The sequence below is a fragment of the Ascaphus truei genome, chromosome 1, assembly GCF_040206685.1.
Source record: "Ascaphus truei isolate aAscTru1 chromosome 1, aAscTru1.hap1, whole genome shotgun sequence".
In the NCBI taxonomy this organism is placed as follows: Eukaryota; Metazoa; Chordata; class Amphibia; order Anura; family Ascaphidae; genus Ascaphus; species Ascaphus truei.
The window spans coordinates 547932592-547953910 of record NC_134483.1 but is presented as its reverse complement, the minus strand read 5'-3'; the positions used below and the strand labels follow the sequence as shown (position 1 = coordinate 547953910).

General features: G+C 44.7%; 1 protein-coding gene across 1 annotated transcript in view; it reads left to right on the top strand.

Moving 5' to 3' along the window:
• Nucleotides 1–1775: 1775 nt before the first annotated feature.
• The window catches only part of LOC142465728 (vomeronasal type-2 receptor 26-like), a 66292-nt gene continuing 46748 nt past the window's right edge, over nucleotides 1776–21319 (top strand). The window contains exons 1-2 of the mRNA XM_075570011.1: nucleotides 1776–2152; nucleotides 11292–11583. Of these exons, the coding sequence (XP_075426126.1) occupies nucleotides 1776–2152; nucleotides 11292–11583 (669 nt within the window). The remainder of the gene's footprint in view (nucleotides 2153–11291; nucleotides 11584–21319) is intronic.

Sequence of the window (21319 nt, the reverse complement as noted above, 5' to 3'; positions counted from 1 at the left end):
AGATATTCTGAACCCATATTTGCATATGAACAAAACTCAGATGACCTAGGATCACATGTATTTGAATAATAAATGTAAAGGTACACTTACCTAGTAAATGTCCATAGATACTGTCATAGTGCTCCAGAATCCCAGTGACAAGAGCTGTATTTTCCTGGTCATTGAAGCGAGTATTACGTGGCTTCTCCACACGTTTCTTCCGAGCAGGTTTAGGGTCAGAGCTTGGCTGGTGCTGACTGGACTCTCCTTCTTTCAATGGAAGAGCCTCCAAAATCTGGCCACCAGCAAACACGCCACCACCAGACACCCCATCAGCAACTGCGCCACCAGCAGCACTCCCAGCACCAGCACTCCCACTCCTAGCACCAGCACTCCCACTCCTAGCACCAGCACTCCCACTCCTAGCACCAGCACTCACACTCCTAGCACCAGCACTCCCACTCCCAGCAACAGCACTCCCACTCCCAGCAACAGCACTCCCACTCCCAGCAACAGCACTCCCACTCCCAGCAACAGCACTTACACTCCCAGCAACACCAATCGCAGCACCAGCACTCCCACTCCCTGCAACACCACTCGCACTCTCAGCAACATCACTCCCCTGAACAGTACGTTCACTCCGACGCGTACTCGCACGAGTAGCACTCCCACTCCCACCAGCATCACTCTTCCCACGCTTTGCGGGCATACTTACAGCACTCACAAAAAACAGACAACAAATGTACAGCCAATCACACGAAACACTTCCACATATAAAACAAGACAAAGATGAAAACAAAACAACAAAGGACAAAGCTTTCCCAATACACAACAAGTCTCTCAGTAAATATGCAAATCTTCAATCACCAAGCTCTGTGCGTCTCTCTCTCTCTCACTCCCAACAACACAGAGAATGATTAGCAGTACACGTTGCCTTTAAATATGGCGCGCTATCCAATACATGCTTGTTTCGCCTGATTCAGCAAGATTTGTGATTGGGCAACCTAACAGCACCCCGCCACGCACGCCGATACACCTGTGTGTGATCGGCTAATCATCGTGAGAGTGGGCGGATTTGTTTTCGCCTTGATTTTGAATGTATTCGGCACTTACTGCATACGGAGAGGAAAAATCGCCAATAACATGACTAATCGGTAAGCTTGCCGATTTCACATAATCGTCGCTTACTGCATGAGGCCCTAAGTCCCGTCTTTTGCGCCCAAGTTCTCAAAATCGGATTGGTCACGATTAGGAATTGAAGCCCAAAAGAGGAGGGAGAACCGGGGGTATATCCCGGTCAGGGTAAGCTCCTCCAAGCGGGCGCCCTGCACCTAGGAAAGCCTAGATTCCCCCCCTCCCCCCAGACGCCCAGTAAGTGTATTTGTAACTGTTCATTGTGTATCTCTTCTTGTTGTGCGTGGGTTTACCAAAATAAACGCAATTTGTTTTTACTATCTTGTTCTGCCTAATGAATGATCCAGGTAATCTATAAATGGTTTAAAAAGTACCTGGTCTTCCGTGACAATGGTAACCTATAAAACAAGATTTTCTTAAGTTCAAATTATAGACAAGGTTAAATTCTGTAATTGTTTGGGTGCCTGATAGGACTGAAAATTAAAGCTTTTACTTCATGTACTCAGAACCAATGACTGTGTTTATCTGTTGGTTGGAGCTAATGATTGACACACTGTACATGTAACATATTTTAAGAGTAGGCGTCCCAAACCACAGATGGAAATAACTTCAGTAGGACGCTGTGAAACGTATTCCCCTGAGCTATATAAGAAGAGCATAAGATGATTCTGTTCCCTTACACTGTCATACAGATGCAGCAGGCTTCATTGTCATGTGTGCTGCTCTATGCCATTGAGTCCTATGCAGTTATATTCTGCATTATAATGGGATATGTTGTGTTATCTCGGAAAACAAAGCCACCCACTGTATCTCATTTGTTTCCAGTACTGTTCTGTGTGACAGTCCTGTTTGTGGCTCCTTGCAGATCTGTGATTCAGCGTTCCAAACCTGCACCTGATCTCCAAATGAGACAATTTGTGGAAGAATATAAATATGTTAAAGAAGGAGAAATCATCATCGGAGGAGTGTTCACGGTGAATTATGAGTTGTACGAGTTTACACCACACAATGGTCTTGTCCCCAGAATGATGTGTGTGGGGTAAGTCCCTTCTCTTACAAATACTAGAGATCAAAAGGAAAAAGATGGCTGTAACATTAGGAAGAAAATGATCACACTACAGTATGTCTGCCCTTGTTTATCCTCCAAATCCCTTCTCAGAAGGAGTGTGTGAGGAGTGTAGGTAGATGCATTATTAAAGGTTATCTCTCTTTACTTGCTAGCACAGGAATATCTATAGTTTAAGCTATTTGGCCCATATTACTTAGTGGTGCTATGCCATAAAACCCTTCTGGTGATACCTTATGGCCCATTCACGTGAATGAGATATACAGTGTCTTCTGCTGCAGGAAGGTGTCTAATGACAAGGTGTCACCTAATCAAAATGTATCTTGGAGAGGGTTTAGGGACTGGGGCAGGCTGGAGGAAACTGTGTGATGTGGCAGCTCTCTGATTTTCTGCCTTTAATGCACCTTAAATGATAGAGATTTTATTTTGTGTTTTTGTTGAAGCTGCAATCACACAGTATTATTGTAGGTACAGAGGCAGCAATCCTTACTGAATACATAATTCTCATGTTTATATATCGTATATGTGAAACCACTAATGGTGCAATATTATGAGATACTGAAGGAAGAATGCACATCTACAGGAAAACATGACTGATCTGTGAATATGTTGATATGCGATTCACTTCATTTTTTACATTGATAAAATTTTTGCCAATTTCACCAGATTTTACCCAGAATAGTGGTTTATTTTCAAAGCTTGTCATTTTTTGCAAAATTTTTAACAAAAATTCCCACCCAGCAAATGACACCTGATTCACAGACTTCAGCAACATATGTGCACATCTCTTGTAAAGATAATAGGTAATTAGTAAGAAATGACTTCACTGCCGCCCTGTGATTCACTTTACACATTTATCTTGGTCTCACTATGTTTGTGAAATACTATTTCTAGTTAAACTGATTCTGAATAACGTTTGTTTTATTCTTGGAAGAGTATGAGGAAATGGGAAAAATAGATAGTATATTCGATTTGAATTGTGAATATTTACCTTATTTTATTTCTGCCCTAAATATGACTGTAGAGGCTCTGGATGTACAAACTGTTGTTGGACCTCAGACAAAGGGAGCAGCCAGAAGTAATAAAACCTTCCCAAGTTTAAGCTCACTGTGTTTACAAAGTAACTTACACAAAATTATTCAGGTTTTTATTTATAAAAGGGAGGTGGGTGGATGGATGGACTGCCGCTCCAAAAAGGAAAAATGATGGAAACTCACCAGCGTTGAAAAAATAAAATCCATTTATTAAGCTACATAAAAAAGGACAAAACAGAACAAAACTCCTCCTCCTACGCGGTTTATCGTCCACTGCGGCGCTTTCTCAAGGAGTATGCAGTTGGGGAAGGAAGGTACAATGTTTACCTCCACCAAGAACATATAGACAACTGGTGTCAATTAGTAATCATGACATAAAAGAACAAACAAAAAAACGCACAATGTAAGAACAGTGACTCAAAAAACAAAACACAACAAAGCACAAAGACTAGACAGGAGATCAATAATAAGAATACATTAAACAGAAATTAACCAAAGAAAATACTGTACTGTATGTAGTGAAACAAAATATAAATAAAAAATACAAATATATATAATTCCTATATAAATAAGAAATGGGTTATGAAATTTGATTTTAAAAAGGCATCAATCAGTTGGATATAATATAACCCTAAACATGTCACTAACATTAATATATGTGATATTTCTGATATACTGTATGATACAAATTGATATATTTTTTTCACATACAAAACGTTTTTGTTATATACACTTTTATGAAATGAGATAATTAGTCGGTTTTTCATGGGTCATGCTTAATCTTTATTTATTATATATAGGTTCTCAGATTACCTACCGTAAGGGAGATATCTACCCCGCTTACTGCCTTGTTACTCTTATATGTACTACAATCAATTATACTCTAGGTTGTATTTTAAACACCTCGTAAGATATATTTTAATTAGGGTTGTTACTGTATGTCTTTTTGGTGCGGTTTTTGTGTTTTCATATAATTTTTTATGTATAAGGAAATTGAATTTTTTAGAGGGCAATCTAGTTCAGGGGTATAGAGTATGTTTTTGGGGGTTTTCTGAGAAGTTACTTGGTGATATATATATATATATATATATATATATATATATGTTCTTCAGTATTAGGTGATACCTTTTTTTTGGGGCTAATAATTTATGTCATAGGACAAGTTTTCGAGAGTTATCCTCTCATCTTCAGGTCAGCAATACTGATATACAAAGGTTTCAATGGCAAAAACAGTGTAGAGAGAGGGGGAAAAAAACAGCAGATATTTACTGTAGATAAGGTAGGGTGTTAAATGTGTTTGAAGCCAGGGAACGGTGTCAAAGAAAGGTGGGGAGGGGTAGGGATACAGGGGGGAAACCTTTATATATCAGATTTGCTGACCTGAAGAAGAGAGGATAACTCTCGAAAGCTTGTCCTATGACATAAATTGTTAGTCCAATTTTAAAAGGTATCACCTAATACTGAAGAACTCATTTATTCTGCACTATCGCAACTGGACTAACACGGCTATTTTCTGCTTTATATATATATATATATATATATATATATATATATGTAGCGGTCATGTAAAATGGCTACAGTCATCTCTCCTGCTGACAGTAAGGCCTGGTAAGTTGTGGGCATGCCAGAAGTAATTATGGAGGTTTGCCCTCACACCCTGGTGAGGTGCCCTATGTATGGATGGGAGTGGTCACAGGCTCTGACTCCATGGTTAGTGATGTCAGGGGTGTGTCAGCCTCCAGAGTATACATAAGGCACAGCACTGAGCCAAAGTGTGTGTGTGTGTTACTGGAGGAGGAGTAAGAGTATGAGCAGTTAAGAGTTATGTTATAGTAGCTGAATAAGAAGACTGTGTCCAGGGACCTGGCACACAGTAAAGACATCCCGGCTGGGATAGGGAATCCCTATTTAAGGCGAACTATACCTTTTAAAGGGAAGTGCGGTGACAATGAAGGGCTAATACACCCCATTGTGGAGGGCAGCACGGCCCACCGTACAATAAAGATGCTCTTAATTACAAACCCTCTCGTGTACATGTGTGAAGTGATTGTACAGAGAGGAGCACCACAGAGGAGTTCCTCGCCAGGATCATCCCCAAGTGACCGAAGGGACCCTGATGAGGTGGAGGCGCTGCACTGGAAATAGTTAGGACTCAGCACACTACCTCAGCGGCCTGTCTGGACGGGTCCTCCCCATACACCATCACGCGGGAGACTCAGGAGTACTGTAGCCAACAGGTGCACCACCAGACACTACCACACTGTAATGGGGACTGGTTAGACCACAGGGGCCAATATGAGATTGGGGGGGTCAGACCGGTTCACAAAAACCGTTACATTTGGAGGCGAGCTGCTGAGATCAGATCTGTCAACAGGACAGGCTCTAGCTAGGCACACTGGGAAACAGGGAGAGTGTCTGCTGCCACTCTGTGCTGCGTTGGGACGGACCTAGGGGTGGTCAGGGGCTGACAGGGTATTGTCAGTTCGCAGGGACGACCTAGGGGCCTGAAAGGAGTGAGGGGTTTGGAGCCGGGCTATAGCTGACCGAGTCACCTTGAGGTAGTTCTAGTTGGTAGGATGCCAAAAGGGATAGCCTGTTAACGTGGTCAGGAATCCTGGAGAGGGTCTGCGCTAGGCTGACCAAGAGAGGTAGACGCCCAAAGTACTGCATGGCAGAGCCAGAGTACTCTAGCCCATTCCAGACACTTACCATAGGGAGCACAGACTGGGAGGAAGGAGTTACAGCAGACACTGAGAGAGTGAGCCTAGCCTGAGGTAGTGCAACATGAGTCCAGCCTAGATCAGGTGGTGCATCTGAGCAAATCTTTATTGTACTGGTGTGGTGGCTGCCCCGCAGAGCGGAGCCCCATGTACGATAACTGGTACGAGAGCGTGACAACCCAAGGAATGGAGGATCCGCGTGTTGCGGAGAGCCAAAAATGGCGACCAGAGGCTGATGGGGAAGGCACCCGTGGCGTGAGCCCCACTGAAGAGCAAACTGTCGCTGAGCTGTCTCTAACTAATCTGCTCTGGAGTGGAGCGAAGGTGGTGGCTGCCCCATTTTTTTCCTGTCTGGGACACCGAGGTGCCCCCTTGAGGAGTGTGAGGACATTGTGATAAATGGGGTGGAGCACCGTGAGGATGGATGTCAGTGGACGTGCAACCAAATGAATGCTACCTTATCAAGAAAACAAACTGACATTTCGGACTCAAAAGCTATCCAAAATGGCGGCTCCCGCTTGCTAGGGAGACCGCGTGGGCCAGTCGCAGAGAACTTGGCTGATTCAGGACTTGCAAAAAGCTGGCCGGGAATGGCGCGAACAGCAGAGCCCCGCCCTGATGGGGGGCATGGCACGAAAGCTATGGCGGCGCCTTCATGGACAGTGACTCACTCGGCCCCTGTGCTGAGTCAACCGCTTAGTCTATGGGGCCCTCCCCTGATTTCCACCAGGGGGAGTGACTTTCAACTATGGCCTGTGGGAATGCACCCACTGGGCCCAGGGACTGATATCCAGACGGCGACACTACAAGAAGTAGTTCCGGCCGCGGAGATGCAGTGCAAAAAGGATGGCTACCTTGCACAAAGGGCAGCTGCCAGGAGAAGGCGGGAACTAGCCGCGGGAAAAGAACCTCACCCTGACGGGGAAACTGGCGCGAAAACGCAGACCGCGCCCACCAGGACTGAGAAAGGCGTGGCCTTAATTAAGGGGCATGCTATTCCCCTGTGGGACCCACCCATTATTGCAACCCCTGGGGGCAGGTTCCAGCTATGTCAGCGGAGGGAGGAGCCGAAGCAGGAAGTGGCTGGCCCAGCAACTTCTACCCGTCAGTTGCGAGGAACCACTGACCTGGAGAGACCCATACAGAAAGTGGACCCTATTAAAAGGATGGCCTGCTCCTCCACTGTGGGCACTATGGTCTCCACCCAGACCTACTCGGTACCCGGCGGGCTACTGGTAATCAGGGTGGCCAACACCGAGACGGTGGTCGGGCTCTGCCTTCAATGCGGGCTGCCCGGAGGCACTGTTAATACAGCGGCACGTTGCCCACACTGCGGGACATTATATTTGTGGCCGACGTTCATCCCGATCCAACCTGCTGACCCCCCGGGGGATACGGCTAGGCGCTCTGCCGAGTCCCCTGGTGCACTGTGGATCAGTCGTGCAAGTCCCGGAGAAAGGGGACTGGAGTCGATTAAATCGGCTGGGTCAGCAGCAACCGAGACGGTCGGGTCACCCCCCGACCGAACTGGAAAGAGACTATCGCCCCGATCGGTGACCCCTAAGTCGGGGAAGGGAGACTACTCGGATGAGGATCTCCGCGAGCTAGCGGAGGTGAAATCAAGGCCCAGGAAAGAACCGGGGAGGACGACACCCCGTGGCATGAGTAGCAGCCTGGAAAGCCGGGCGTCCCCTGCAGATCGGCGAGCCGAGAGACGGAGTCCCCCCGCCCCAGGATATGGCGGCGACGGGCGAGAGACGCCTACACCTCTGCGGAATGGTAAGAGAAGGCCACTTACTTACCTTGCTCCGGTAGACGGTGTAGCGGAAACAAGGCCGTGCCAGGCCCAAGACGCACGTGCGGAGAAGACACCACTTCCGGTGGAGACGACAGCGGAGCTTCCGGATGTCGTCATAGAGGAAGAGATCCCGCATGGGGGTCCAACTCAAGATGGCGGCACTTCCGGTTCCGGAGAGGACATCACTTCCGGTGGCGACGGCGGAACAGACGGGAAGGAAGCAGCGATGCTTCGGCGATCGGGTGAAGGTCCCCGATCACCTCAAGGGCCCAAGAACTGGATGGGCGAACCGCAGACTGAGGAGGGTGAGCTATCCTCATTGGATCAATCCATGGACAGCCGGGAACGGGTCGTAGCCCCGTTGCGCCCCCTCGCTTGCCCTTACGCCCAACCCCACGCCCTAGGTAAAATCCCTGCCCCCATCACCTGTTCCCCGGGGTCCCCGCCTAGCCTAGAACTTGTGGACGTACCTTTGGGGGAGGAGGAGAGACGGACTGGGGAAAGACAGCGCAGTTGCGCTACAGAGGGCATTTCTCGGGGTGGGGGAGAATTGGGTAAGGCCGCGGTAGGCCGGTGGTTGCCTCCTGCGACCAACAAACCAGAGAAAAAGGCCCTGGGATCATCACGGTGGTCCGTACCACGGTCGGCACGGACATCGGGGGTATTCTCTGGGGGGGGTGCGGACGAAAGCGATTCAGGGGATTCGCACCGGTTTAAAGAACACCGTTGGTGGGCCCCACTCTTTGAAGGCTATGTAGCCTGGATGGACCGTACGCGGTTTCTCATCCGTAGGGAGGAGGTAGTAGATTTTTGGTGGGCCGAAGGAGAATTCACCCCTGAGCAACGAGATAGGGAATTGCAGGACCGGTGGATTAAGATAGAACACAGGGAGATAGAGCCCATGGGTCCTGACACACTATCAGACCCTGTGGATCCTGACAAACCCCTGTTATGGGTGCTACCTGGGAGGGCAGGTAGGGCTGATCTGACCAGGATCAGTAGAGCGGAACGGGCAATAATGGCTAGATATAAGTCTTCCCACGGGTTGGAGTACCCTTATGTCCCTGAACCCCTCATGGAGGAGATAGAAGAAAACAGAGAAAGGTGGCTTAGGGAAACCATTGAAATGTATCTGGTCAGTAAGGGGAGTGAAGTTACCGGAAGGAAGGCAGAGGACAGGATAGATCACCTGATGCGAGTGTGGAGTATAGGGAGGAACATACATAAACACAAGGTGACCTATAGGCCCGAGAGGGGACTGCCTAGACATTATCATGTCACGGTCCTGGACATGGGTGGTAGAGAGGTTAGAAAACCTGAACCGAGCCACTACTATTAGGGGGTACTGAGACATTACGCGGGCTCGTGGCTGCTGGTCGTGGCGGGCTTGGCGAGATGTCACTGTAGTCATTTTTTGTTGTATTGTGCAAATCTGTGTGATGTTAACAATTATGTTTTGTGTTACAGTGCTTCATGGAGGAAGGTATGCAAATTTAGGTCCCAGCGAGGACGATGGGATTCACCAGGGGGACAAAATGTAGCGGTCATGTAAAATGGCTACAGTCATCTCTCCTGCTGACAGTAAGGCCTGGTAAGTTGTGGGCATGCCAGCAGTAATTATGGAGGTTTGCCCTCACACCCTGGTGAGGTGCCCTATGTATGGATGGGAGTGGTCACAGGCTCTGACTCCATGGTTAGTGATGTCAGGGGTGTGTCAGCCTCCAGAGTATACATAAGGCACAGCACTGAGCCAAAGTGTGTGTGTGTGTTACTGGAGGAGGAGTAAGAGTAGGAGCAGTTAAGAGTTATGTTATAGTAGCTGAATAAGAAGACTGTGTCCAGGGACCTGGCACAGAGTAAAGACATCCCGGCTGGGATAGGGAATCCCTATTTAAGGCGAACTATACCTTTTAAAGGGAAGTGCAGTGACAATGAAGGGCTAATACACCCCATTGTGGAGGGCAGCACGGCCCACCGTACAATAAAGATGCTCTTAATTACAAACCCTCTCGTGTACATGTGTGAAGTGATTGTACAGAGAGGAGCACCACAGAGGAGTTCCTCGCCAGGATCATCCCCAAGTGACCGAAGGGACCCTGATGAGGTGGAGGCACTGCACTGGAAATAGGTAGGACTCAGCACACTACCTCAGCGGCCTGTCTGGACGGGTCCTCCCCATACACCATCATGCGGGAGACTCAGGAGTCCTGTAGCCAACAGGTGCACCACCAGACACTACCACACTGTAATGGGGACTGGTTAGACCATAGGGGCCAATATGAGATTGGGGGGGTCAGACCGGTTCACAAAAACCGTTACATATATATATATATATATATATATATATATATATATATATATATATATATATTTATAGAATCCAATGCACAGCCGGCACACCATATGCAAGTAAATAAGTTTGGTGCTTATCCCATAAAGCAATAACAGACCATACGATACCGGTTGCAACACAAAAACCGACGTTTCGGTCCCCCAGTGGCATCACCTTGAGAAAGGTCCCACTGGGGGACCGAAACGTCGGTTTTTGTGTCTTCTATCAAATATAAAAAATTCATGATTTACTTACCTGCGTGCTGTCCCTTGATGTCGTGTTGCAACCGGTATCGTATGGTCTATATATATATATAAATATAATGCCTGTATATAAAGGACTCTTAGTCTTATTGCCGGTATACACCTGAAAAAAGAGTGTTCTTCCTACGAAATATTGTGTATATTGTTTCTGCACTTATTTGTAAATAATACAAGCAAACTTTGCTTTTTGAAGTGACAAATACCCTGGTAGGGAAGTGGTTATTCTGTTACTATATGAATGGAGGGTCTGAGAGTAACATATAAAGTTAAATAAATTGCAGCAGATACTGTTCTGTATATCCTAAAGTTAGAGGAAAAGTTCTCAGTGCCAGATCCTGGAATCACAGCAACAGGGAGCAGAACTAAATAACAATGCCCCTATTCTATATATAGTCCTGTATAAGATAAATTCCACCTCTTTGAAACAATACACTTCTCTGGTTTACCTGTATTGTTGTGCCTTAAACAGAAGAAAGGAAAGCAGGACCCCCGGAACAGAAATCTGTTTTATTCAGAAAATTACAAATATTATATTAAAAATTATCTATACAATATTTATAAAAGCATCTTTAAAAAACCTAACCAATGTTAAAGAGATTATAGGAAACACCACTAAACCCCAATTGTAGAGAAATTGTTTAATATTTATAACATTTCTGTTTGCATGTGCTATATAAATATAAAACACTGAGAAATGACATTGGACTATTTAAAATTCTACAGGAAATTTAACAAAAGTATTTTATTATTATAATTACTTTTATTTTATTGGTTTACTTGTATTTATTTATAACATGTTTTTCTTCCTTAAGCATTTTAGTTAAACTCTTCATGCATTCTGTATGTTTCTATGTCTGGTAAATCCTTTGTTATTCTTTATATGATTATTACAAAATGAACAGGTTACACATCCAAGAACCAAGACGCTATTTTAACCAATCAATCCATTCATTTTTATCCCACAGGACTGTCCCCCAGCATTACAAACAATTTCAGGCGTTTATTTTTGCCATTGAGGAGATTAACAAGAATCCAGACCTTCTGCCCAATGTTACTCTGGGTTACCATGTATATGATTCATGTGCAAGTGACCTGAAAGCTGTGCAAAGTGTGATACAGATATTATCCGGACCCCGCAGGACAGTTCCCAATTACTCCTGCTTGGAACATGAAAGGCTGGCAGGTTTTATTGGAGATTTCACTTCAGTCACAACTGTGCCTATAGCACAAATGCTGGGAGTATATGGGTACACACAGGTGAGTGCTGGTAGTCATATTTATCCCTGAAATAGTAAAAAGTAAGATACATAGTGGTTTGTGATACCTTTAATGGACATATATACTGCACCGACACACTTTATTCGAGCAAATACCCAGAATGTACCTGGCAGATACCTGGAATGCGCCGCTCCTCACCTCTGACAAGCCCCGTTGCATTTGCCTTCCCAGCCTGGGTTCATGCCTGGCTGACGGGCGGCTGATCTGTTAAATGATAATGATTAGGATTTAATAGGCTGCAATGCTTCGTGTGTCTACCAGATGGCATAAATTCATGAATTGTAATGCAGTATATATATATATACTGTGCAGTATTGCAGCCAGGGGGAATAAAATGCTTCAATCCCTGCCTGGAAAATACCTCAATGCACTCGGGCAGAAAACAGTCACAAACCTCAATACACCCGGGTATACCCGAATTCGTGGGACTAGCCAAGCTCGAATAAAGTGTGTCGCCAGTGTATATATACAAACACACAAACACACATATAATAGTGGTTTATATATATAGCAACAGAAATATAGTATACTCCTGACGAAGTCTGTTGAGTAACTGATGAAACACATACAGTGCGTCATTGCGTTGGAAGCTGCGCTACTGGAGAACTCCTGAAATGTGATCAGCTGTTTCCTGCCTGTTCTTTTTTGGAACACTGCACCATTTGATTGAGATCAGAGGTTCCATTTTGCCGGTTCATTTCCTCCTTCAGTGCTCAAAGTATGGTGGCTCATAGCCACCGTCGTGATGGGAAATACACCCTCAGAACATTGCGGAGGTGCTCTCTCTGACATATGCGGGCCTTGACGCCGGCCGGTAAGGTACTCCCTTTAGCATTTGCATATATCCTGGCTCTCACTGCTCACAGATTCGAGGCATCCAGCTGACAGGTGCGCTACAAGCATTTTCAACTGATCAGCATTACATCTGGGCTTATCATCATGAGAGTGTGCCATCCATCTACTTACTGGAACTAATTTTACATTGCTTCTATTTGGAGTTTAAAGTTCTTCACCTATTTTACCGAAGGAGGATTTACATGGCATATTAATATACGGTACTCATTACAGACTGATCTTACCTCAGGATTAACCCCTTACTTGCTGCAGCATCCTCCGGTATTCCTTATTATTCCTTTTGTATTTATTGTTTATTCATTTAGGATTGTCATTTCCACCTTCAGTTCTGTTTTATCATTTACTGATTCTTTATTAAATTGTTACTATATTATATATGTAGCCCTCTTTTAAAAAAAAAATATTTTGGGGGTGTGGGGATCAAAAGATTATGATGACCTGTTGAAAATATTTATTTGAACTACAGGTAATCCATCATACACTGCTCCCCCCCCCCCCCCGCACACACACAAGGCCAAAGGATTTCAAATTCTTATCGACACATCTCCCAAACCATTCATTTTCAAATGGTTGGCACTGTGGCTTTAATCTTCCTGAGCCTGTTCTCATATTTCTGCGCCTGCATGTAATTCTCTTTGGGACCTTGTTGACGATTAATGCGCATGCGTGTTTAACTTCCCATTAAATTAGAAGTTCAAGTCTGAAAAAATATATATTTTTTTTTGTTTCTTGACATGGGCTTGCATAACAATTCTTGATCTTCTGAGAATTAATCAGTACTGTAGCTTTTTAATTCTACACTAGTCATGCACATACTTTTTGAGGTGGGTGGCATACTGTGATTTTTATTTGGGGGTGTGGGGATCAAAACATTATGATGACCTGTTGAAAATATTTATTTGAACTACAGGTAATCCATTTGACAGCGCTCTCTCCCTCCCCCTCGCACACACACAAGGCCAAAGGATTTCAACTTCTTTTCGACACCTCCCCCAAACCATTCATTTTGAGAATGACTCATCCATTAACTCATCCACTCATCCATGAATCACTCATCCTGTGATGCATGTGCACGTGTGATAATCCTTTCTTGAATTGAATATGTTAATCTGATTAGCCCTTATTGCAAATTAACTAGTGTTGGCAGAGCCTTTCATTAAGGGGATGAGTTTAACCGCTGGCCATAAGATTTCTCTGAACCAATAATCCCGCACACACTGCAACTGCAGCACCAACTGTAGCCCACCCCCAACCACTTCACACACAAAGCCAAATGTGCCCAAAGCAATTAACCGGTGATAAGCCCTTCATGGAGAATACAGTACCCCACACATTAAAATTGAGTTTCAAGTTCAAAATAAAATAAACCCGTTTTTAAGGATTGATTTATGTTTTTGTTTTTTATACTGTAAGTTATATTGACAAATTTGATCCTTGGATCAAAGTAAGACCCTCCAAAAATGAACCTTTTCCTCTGTTTTGCACCATGATTTCAAATGAAATATTCTATGAATAAATAGGTGAGCAGAATTGAACACAAAATCGTTTCTAGTATACTGTAATTTACCAATATTTGCCATTCTTTCTTTTTCTGGGGTGTTTAAATGATTCTCAGAAAAATTACAGGTACATTTTTCTTATTTTATCAGGATAATGATTGAAAAATGAAACATGCAAAGAATCATGAATAATACAAAATGTAGTTTTTTTCTTCGTCGTTATGGCCGCATTGCATCTGTAGTTCATTGAGAGAGGGGGGGGGGGAGTTGTGTAAATTATGACTGTTGATACACTATACACACAGTTCACTAATTTTACACATGATACCTCCCCTCCCCCCACCCTTTCTTTTTTAGTGCAGCTCTCTGAAAAGAAAAAATGAGTGCAGTTAAGTGCATATAATGGCATTGTGTACAGTGTCACTACTCCAGTACTATGCAGTTACTACTGTCAAACTACTATATACTGGAACTCTATACTACATTATAGTGTAACAACTGTATGACTACTGGACAGTACTTTGTACCAAGATTTGTCGTGTAGCTCTCTCTGAAAAGGAAAGAAAAAATGAGTGCAGTTAAGTGCATATACTGTAAAGAATCTGTGCCATACTTACCAGTATCATACTTGGTGTGTCTGTACTTACCATACAACAGAACTGTACTGTACCTTACTACCTTCCTGATGCATGCCTATTATGCTCTTTCACAATGGGCAACACAGTCGCAATATGATCGATATATTTATTACATATTTCAACGGTGAGTACATTATTCCAAAAAACTTAGTATGCCATTCGCCAACTCATCCTTTTTTGAGGGTTTCACCACCTTTTGGATATGATCCTTCATCTGATGCCATACCATTTCGATAGGATTGAAGTATGGCGATCTGTCATTGGAGGGGGAAAAGAAGGAGAATTAGTTAAAGAGATACACAGTAAACAGATTAAAAAAATGAGACACGGTTACCGTACTTACTCCGCTGGCGACTTCATCCTGTTGATACCGCAGGCAAGAATATGCACACTAGACGCGGTGTGTTTGGGATCGTTGTCCTTGTAGAAACGGTGACTATCTGGGAATTCACGTGTGATGTATTCCACAATCTCAGGCACTATCTTCTCTTGATAAAAAACTTTATTCATGATTACTGTAACAAGCAAAGAAAAGTGCTCAAAATACTGCACACAACAGTAGTACAGTACAGTGCATAAAGCTACAGCATGTGACTTTGTGCATTATTTTACCATCAAAAATTACGATGCATCCTGGTCCATGCCTAGAGAAGGCACCCCACACATGCAGAAAAAAAGTGATCTGTGCGCAGCTAAAACATAGTCCCACATACAGTGCTGGACAGTAAACCCAATGAAGAGTGATATAATAACACAATAAGGATTGATTGGACCTTGTGAAGGAAGTCACTATATTGTGTCTGCAGCCTTTTTGAAGGGGTGGCTCGACACCCCAGCTACTAGAGAAACGACACAAAAACAAGGCGCACAACGGACATAGTGAAGTAAAGTAAAAAATTATGCATTTAGTTATATTAATAGCGTGTTTTTGTATAGCGCTGCTAGTTTTACGTAGCGCCTTACAGAGACATTTTGCAGGCACAGGTCCCTGCCCCGCAGAGCTTACAATCTATGTTTTTGGTGCCTGAGACACAGGGAGATAAAGTGACTTGCCCAAGGTCACAAGGACCCGACACCAGGAATTGAACCAGGTTCCCCTGCTTCAAACTCTCAGTGCCAGTCAGTGTCTTTACTCACTGAGCCACTTCCTCGCCCTTAAAAGGTTAAAGGTTCTGCGTACATCAATAATGAATAAAACAGGCAATGGGTTAGTGGGGTTACCACACAGTGAGATGGCCAGAATGTCAGCTCTTCAGCGGAGGCTGTTCAAACCACAGGATTACAGCACTCATCAGCCAGGAAGGAAACCTCAGTGGAGTCTTGGGTCACGCTTCACTCGTCTCAGGGTAACCAGATGGTACAGACCGGTGAAATGTCCCATTGCGGAGTACCGGTACCTCCGTGAGTCCAACAGGTCAGGCTCGGAACACCGGCAGCGCGCCGCTCAGTTCCGTGGTGCACCTGCCGATGATGTCACAAGATTCCCCTCTGTTCCGGAGCATAAAGGAACGTCCAGGGCGGCGTCAAACACATACGGCAGTATGCAGTAGTGCGGGGGACAGGGAGGCAAAACCAAGTGTAAGCTTGGCTAAATAAAATACCAAGGTTTGCGTCAGGTAAAGGAGCAAAAGATCTTCCAACGCGTTTCATAACTGAAATTTACATCTTCGGAGAATGCAGAAAACCCACACTTTTACCTCCTGTACTGTCCAGTACTAACCTCTCGCGTCCATATTTCCATCCAATTCTGCGTCTCATCTTCTTAATGCAGCTCTCAGAAGCAGTTATATTGTTATTTTTCTGCAGAGCGTCTTTGACCCTTGTGGCACTCCCCTCATCATTCTCTTCACTTATTTGGTCAACCAGAAGAGTTGTCTCCCTACAATGTAAAGGAAAAACAACAATAAGTTACAGTAGGCCACAAGTATTGTACATCATTTATGCTCAGGCCTACAGTATGGCTAAATATATATAATACTGTATACTGTAGTTATATAAATAAACATATATATATATATATATCACTGGCTGATACTGAAAACAAGGAGGATTTGTCACATCAACCAGTAGCAAGACATTACAAAGAGAAGAGGCATGGCTCGCCACCTTGCGTTGTATGCCAATTGCCCAGGCACGGACTTCAGGGAGAGGAGGGAATCGCAACAGGACACTACTACAGCTTGAAGCCAGACTCATCTACAGTTTGGGCACATTGAGCCCACGGGGTCTAAATGAGGACTTCAGATTAAGCTGTTTCCTGTAATCTCCGCACCTGGCCCATTGAGCTGCCTGCTGATACTAGGATTCATCTTTAACAGCAAAACCAGCGCATACTGCCTTGGGGTGTCAGCCAGTTAGCCGCATTTCCTCCATCATGTCAGGCACCTTAGGTCCCTTGCAGTCAAGATCCACCTGTGGCAATGTTTGCTGAAAGCGAGACACACACAATGTATCACTAGTTTCTCCATGTGACAGTGTCTGCATTATGTGTTTATGTTGGTATTTAAGGTGTCGCTCCCTGAAATGCATTATCATTTCTTACAATACGCATTATGCGTTCTATGGCTGAGTGCTTTCAGCATTTATATACTGTCTTTTTTGTTTGTGCAAATTATTATGCTTTGATGCACGATTTCACTTTTTATGTATGCTGGTGCATTACAGTGTGTCAGATACCTCAGGTCCCTTTTAGTCAAGAGCCACCTGTAGCAATGTTTGCTGAGAGTGTGACACAGCATGTATTCTAATTTATTACCAGTTTCTCTATTTGACATTGTCTGCATTATGTATTTGTGTTGGTTTTTAAGGTGTCGCTTCCTGACATGATGCATAGAGTCATCATTGCATTATCATTTCTTACACTATGCATTAGGCGTTTTATGGCTGAGTGCTTTCAGCATTTATATATTGTCCTAGATTCCAGTCAGCCACGTCATCCACACGTGTGTATATATGTTTTAATCCCTCACATTTTTTTGCACATTTACGGTGAGCACATCAGATGTTTCACATGTTTCGCTTAACTTGCAGTTACAATGTGTATTTTGCACGTCCCTGAAATAGTTAATCCATCCAGGTATCAGCTCCAGATCAGTTTAGCCCATGCGCACTCTCTCCGGTTATCCAAGATATCGCTGGGTCTGGCAGACTTATGTAGTCTCTCAGCAGTAACATTATGCAATTCCTGAGCCTTTATGCGCATGCCTAAACACATATCAGGTAAACAAATATAGAGTTAATATATTCAAAATGGATGCTCTTTACCTGCTGATACTGTGGATGCATGTCACATAGGCAGGTGAGGCTAATTAACTGTGATTGGTTTTGTTGAATTGCACTGGGGTTTGGGGTATATATATGTATTGTGCACTGCATTCAATTGCACCACCTTGAGAAAGGTCCCACTGGGGGACCGAAACGTCGTTTTTTGTGTCTTCTATCAAATATAGAACATTTTTGATTTACTTACCTGCGTGCTGTCCCTTGATGTCGTGTTGCAACCGGTATCGTATGGTCTATATATATATATATATATATATATATATATATATATATATATATATATAAATATATATTATTATTTATATCGCTGTATATTTATATAACTATATTACTGTATATATATATACAGTAATATAGTTATATAAATATTCAGCGATAACAATTATAATAGATAGCTGGATATATAATAAAGTTTAAAATATACAGCAATATAAATAATAATACATATATATTTGCAGTAATATTTGAACTATAGACAGCATTTGTAGTTGTGGTAATGCCTTGGGAGAGAAGTAGTAGTTTCCGTTGTACCGCTGTTTGAAACACATTGATCGTATGGCCAGTGAAAAACATAGGATGAAACACAGATTTGTTTCTAAGACCTGATGATTGGCTACCTAGAAAGGTTTGTGGATCATATCCTGTATCAGGTTGATCTTGTAATAACTCAATCAAGTCCTGTATGTGACAATTGTCACGAAACGTTAAATGTGTGCCGATGTCAAAGATTGGACTTAGTTGGCCATCATTAGATATTGTAGTATTCGCATTAGGTATCTTGGATGTTGTCTGAGACCCGTCAAGATTAGGCATGGACATTGAACTGTTCTTATGTTTTGAAGAATCTTTTGAGGGTTAATTTCCTGGTGAACCGGTAAAGGTCCACAGTAGTTGAAAATAAGTCAAAGTTACTATCGGGTGCAAATGTGAGTCCCAAATTTAGCACACTCATTTCAGATTGGGACAATGTGTATTTGGAAATATTAAGAATGTTAGTGTCTTCTAATTTCAGTACCTCATCTTTTTTGCAGGGGCCACCCACCAGCTTATGCCTGGATCTTCTTCGCCTCCGATGTCGTTTTTTGACTGTGGGTGTGAAGAAATATTCATGGCATACGTCTGTGCTCTTGCTGGTAGAAGAATTTCTTCATTGGATGATGCCCCAGAGTCAGTACCTGAAAAAAACACACTGGGAGGAACATGTTCAGAATCCGAAGCATCGGACTCAGTGTTTTTCCCTGAATGTGTATCTGATTTAGAAATTTTCCTGAGTATGGATTTGGGTTTAGGATTTGTTTTCTTATTGCCATTGTAATTTGTATTCTGTGAATTTTTCTTAGAATTGGTTTTGTTATTGTATGGTTTCTGCCAGAGATAAATTTGCTTCTTCGGACAGTTTGTCCATATCTTTGAACCTATCAATATGTAAGAAGAAAAAAACCACTTTATTTGCTAGGCTTCAGAACTGAGAGGAACCTTTCCTCTGCCAAGAAAGCTGAAGGCCTTGTGACTGGATACACATCTGCACCGTTTACAGCAGACTTCCCGGGGAAGCTTTCACGAACTGCCACTTGTTATCTCTGATTTTTTATTAACTTACAGGCCCAGGAATACGAAAGAAATGAAATGTAACGCAAGCCAGGTTTCTGTGAGGACTCTGGGATCGCGGCACCCGCGCCCTGGTGCCTCCTCACCTTCATTAACCCCCGCTGCCGTGGCGCGCGCCCCTCGCTGGCGTCACTTACCTCCGGCGGCTCTGGGGGTTCCCCGCCGTCCTCTGCATTCTCGAGCGCTCCTGCGGGACCTTCCCTCTCTCATGCGGCTGCTACCGCTTACGAGCGCGCGCCCGTCTCTGTTACAGAGCACGCGCAGGACTCTTTTAATTTATTCACTGCTCCTGCAGTGAGGCTCCGCCCCCAACACATACACAAGGATCAATCAGGCATAAATACCACTCACCTGTATCCTCCTTTGGACAGCCTATCCAGGACAGCTCCATGCACTCCTCCAGGCCTGCCTCCTCTTCCTATTGGTCAGCCACGCTTTATATTGCCTGTCCTGTCATTCAGTCATTGCTCGACATAGTTTCCACTAGGATCACTATTCTGGCATTCTCTCTCATTCACTCAGGTTACGACTTGGCTTGGCGGACGTCTTTCTCTGGCTCCCGACCCCTTGCTTGGACAAACGACCTTCCGGAATTCTCCTATCCCTGACCTTTGCTAAAACGGCAACGACGACGGCACTTCTACACCGGTACCGGCAAGTATTGCTAGCTAAACGTCACCTGGCCTGGCAACGCCAAAATCACCACACTCCGGACACGCTCCTTTTGCTGCGGGTGCGTGTCCATATACGTTCCTCACCTCAGTAGAAGGGACGGGTCTGGTCTGCGGGCAGTACCGGCGTAACATTATGTCGAGCCCACAAGACGCAGACCAGACTGATGTGGACTCTATGATGACAGCCATGTACCAACAGATTCAGGCCTTAACGGATCAAGTGACTCTCCTCTCCCAACAGGTACAGGACCGTACTCTACAGGCACCACCTGCGGCTGCGCCGCCGGCACAGTCTGACTTAACTTTCACTTCATCCTCAGTTCCGAAGATTCTGGTTCCGAGGCCTTACGCAGGGGACCCCCACGCCTGTCGTGGTTTTCTCAACCAGTGTGAGATCCAGTTCGAGATGGCTCCGCAGTTGTATACCACTGGCCGGAAAAAGGTAGCCTACGTATATAGTCTTCTCACAGGTAACGCATTGGCGTGGGCCTCCCCGATCTGGGAATTACGCCCTGATATTACCCGAGATTACGCGGCCTTCAGATGAGAATTCCGACAGGTCTTCGACACCCCTGCATGACAAGAGACTGCTTCTGATTCCCTGCTGGAGCTTACACAGGGACGTCGGCCTGTGTCTCAATACGCCTTGGAATTCAGAACCATAGCAGCTGAGACTCATTGGGGTCAGGAGGCTTTAGTCTCCGTCTTCTGGAGAGGTCTATCGGATTCCCTGAAGGATGAACTTGCTTCTCACCCCAGGCCAGGACTACTGTAGGACCTCATCTCCCTGGCCAATCGTATGGATCAGTGTCTCCAGGTACGCCGCGCTCAGCGTCAGCATTCCCGGTCTACGCCTCTCCGTGCTTCCTTTTCCAGGTTCTCTGCTACCCCGAGACCCGTGTTCTCTCCGCTGCCGGCGCTGGAGGCTCCAGAGCCGATGCAACTCAGGGTCCAGCAACCTCGGACACCATTACTTCAACTTCGCTCTACTGGAGAGTCGTGCCATCATTGCGGATCTTCTGAACAGCGTACACGTAACAATCCACCATTTCCGGGAAACGACTAAACCCAGTGAGTACGAAGGGGCGCTCGCTGGGTGCTAAATCTCCTTGTCCCCCTCTCGAAAGGGAACTTCCCAAAAGACTGACCATTCCCGTCT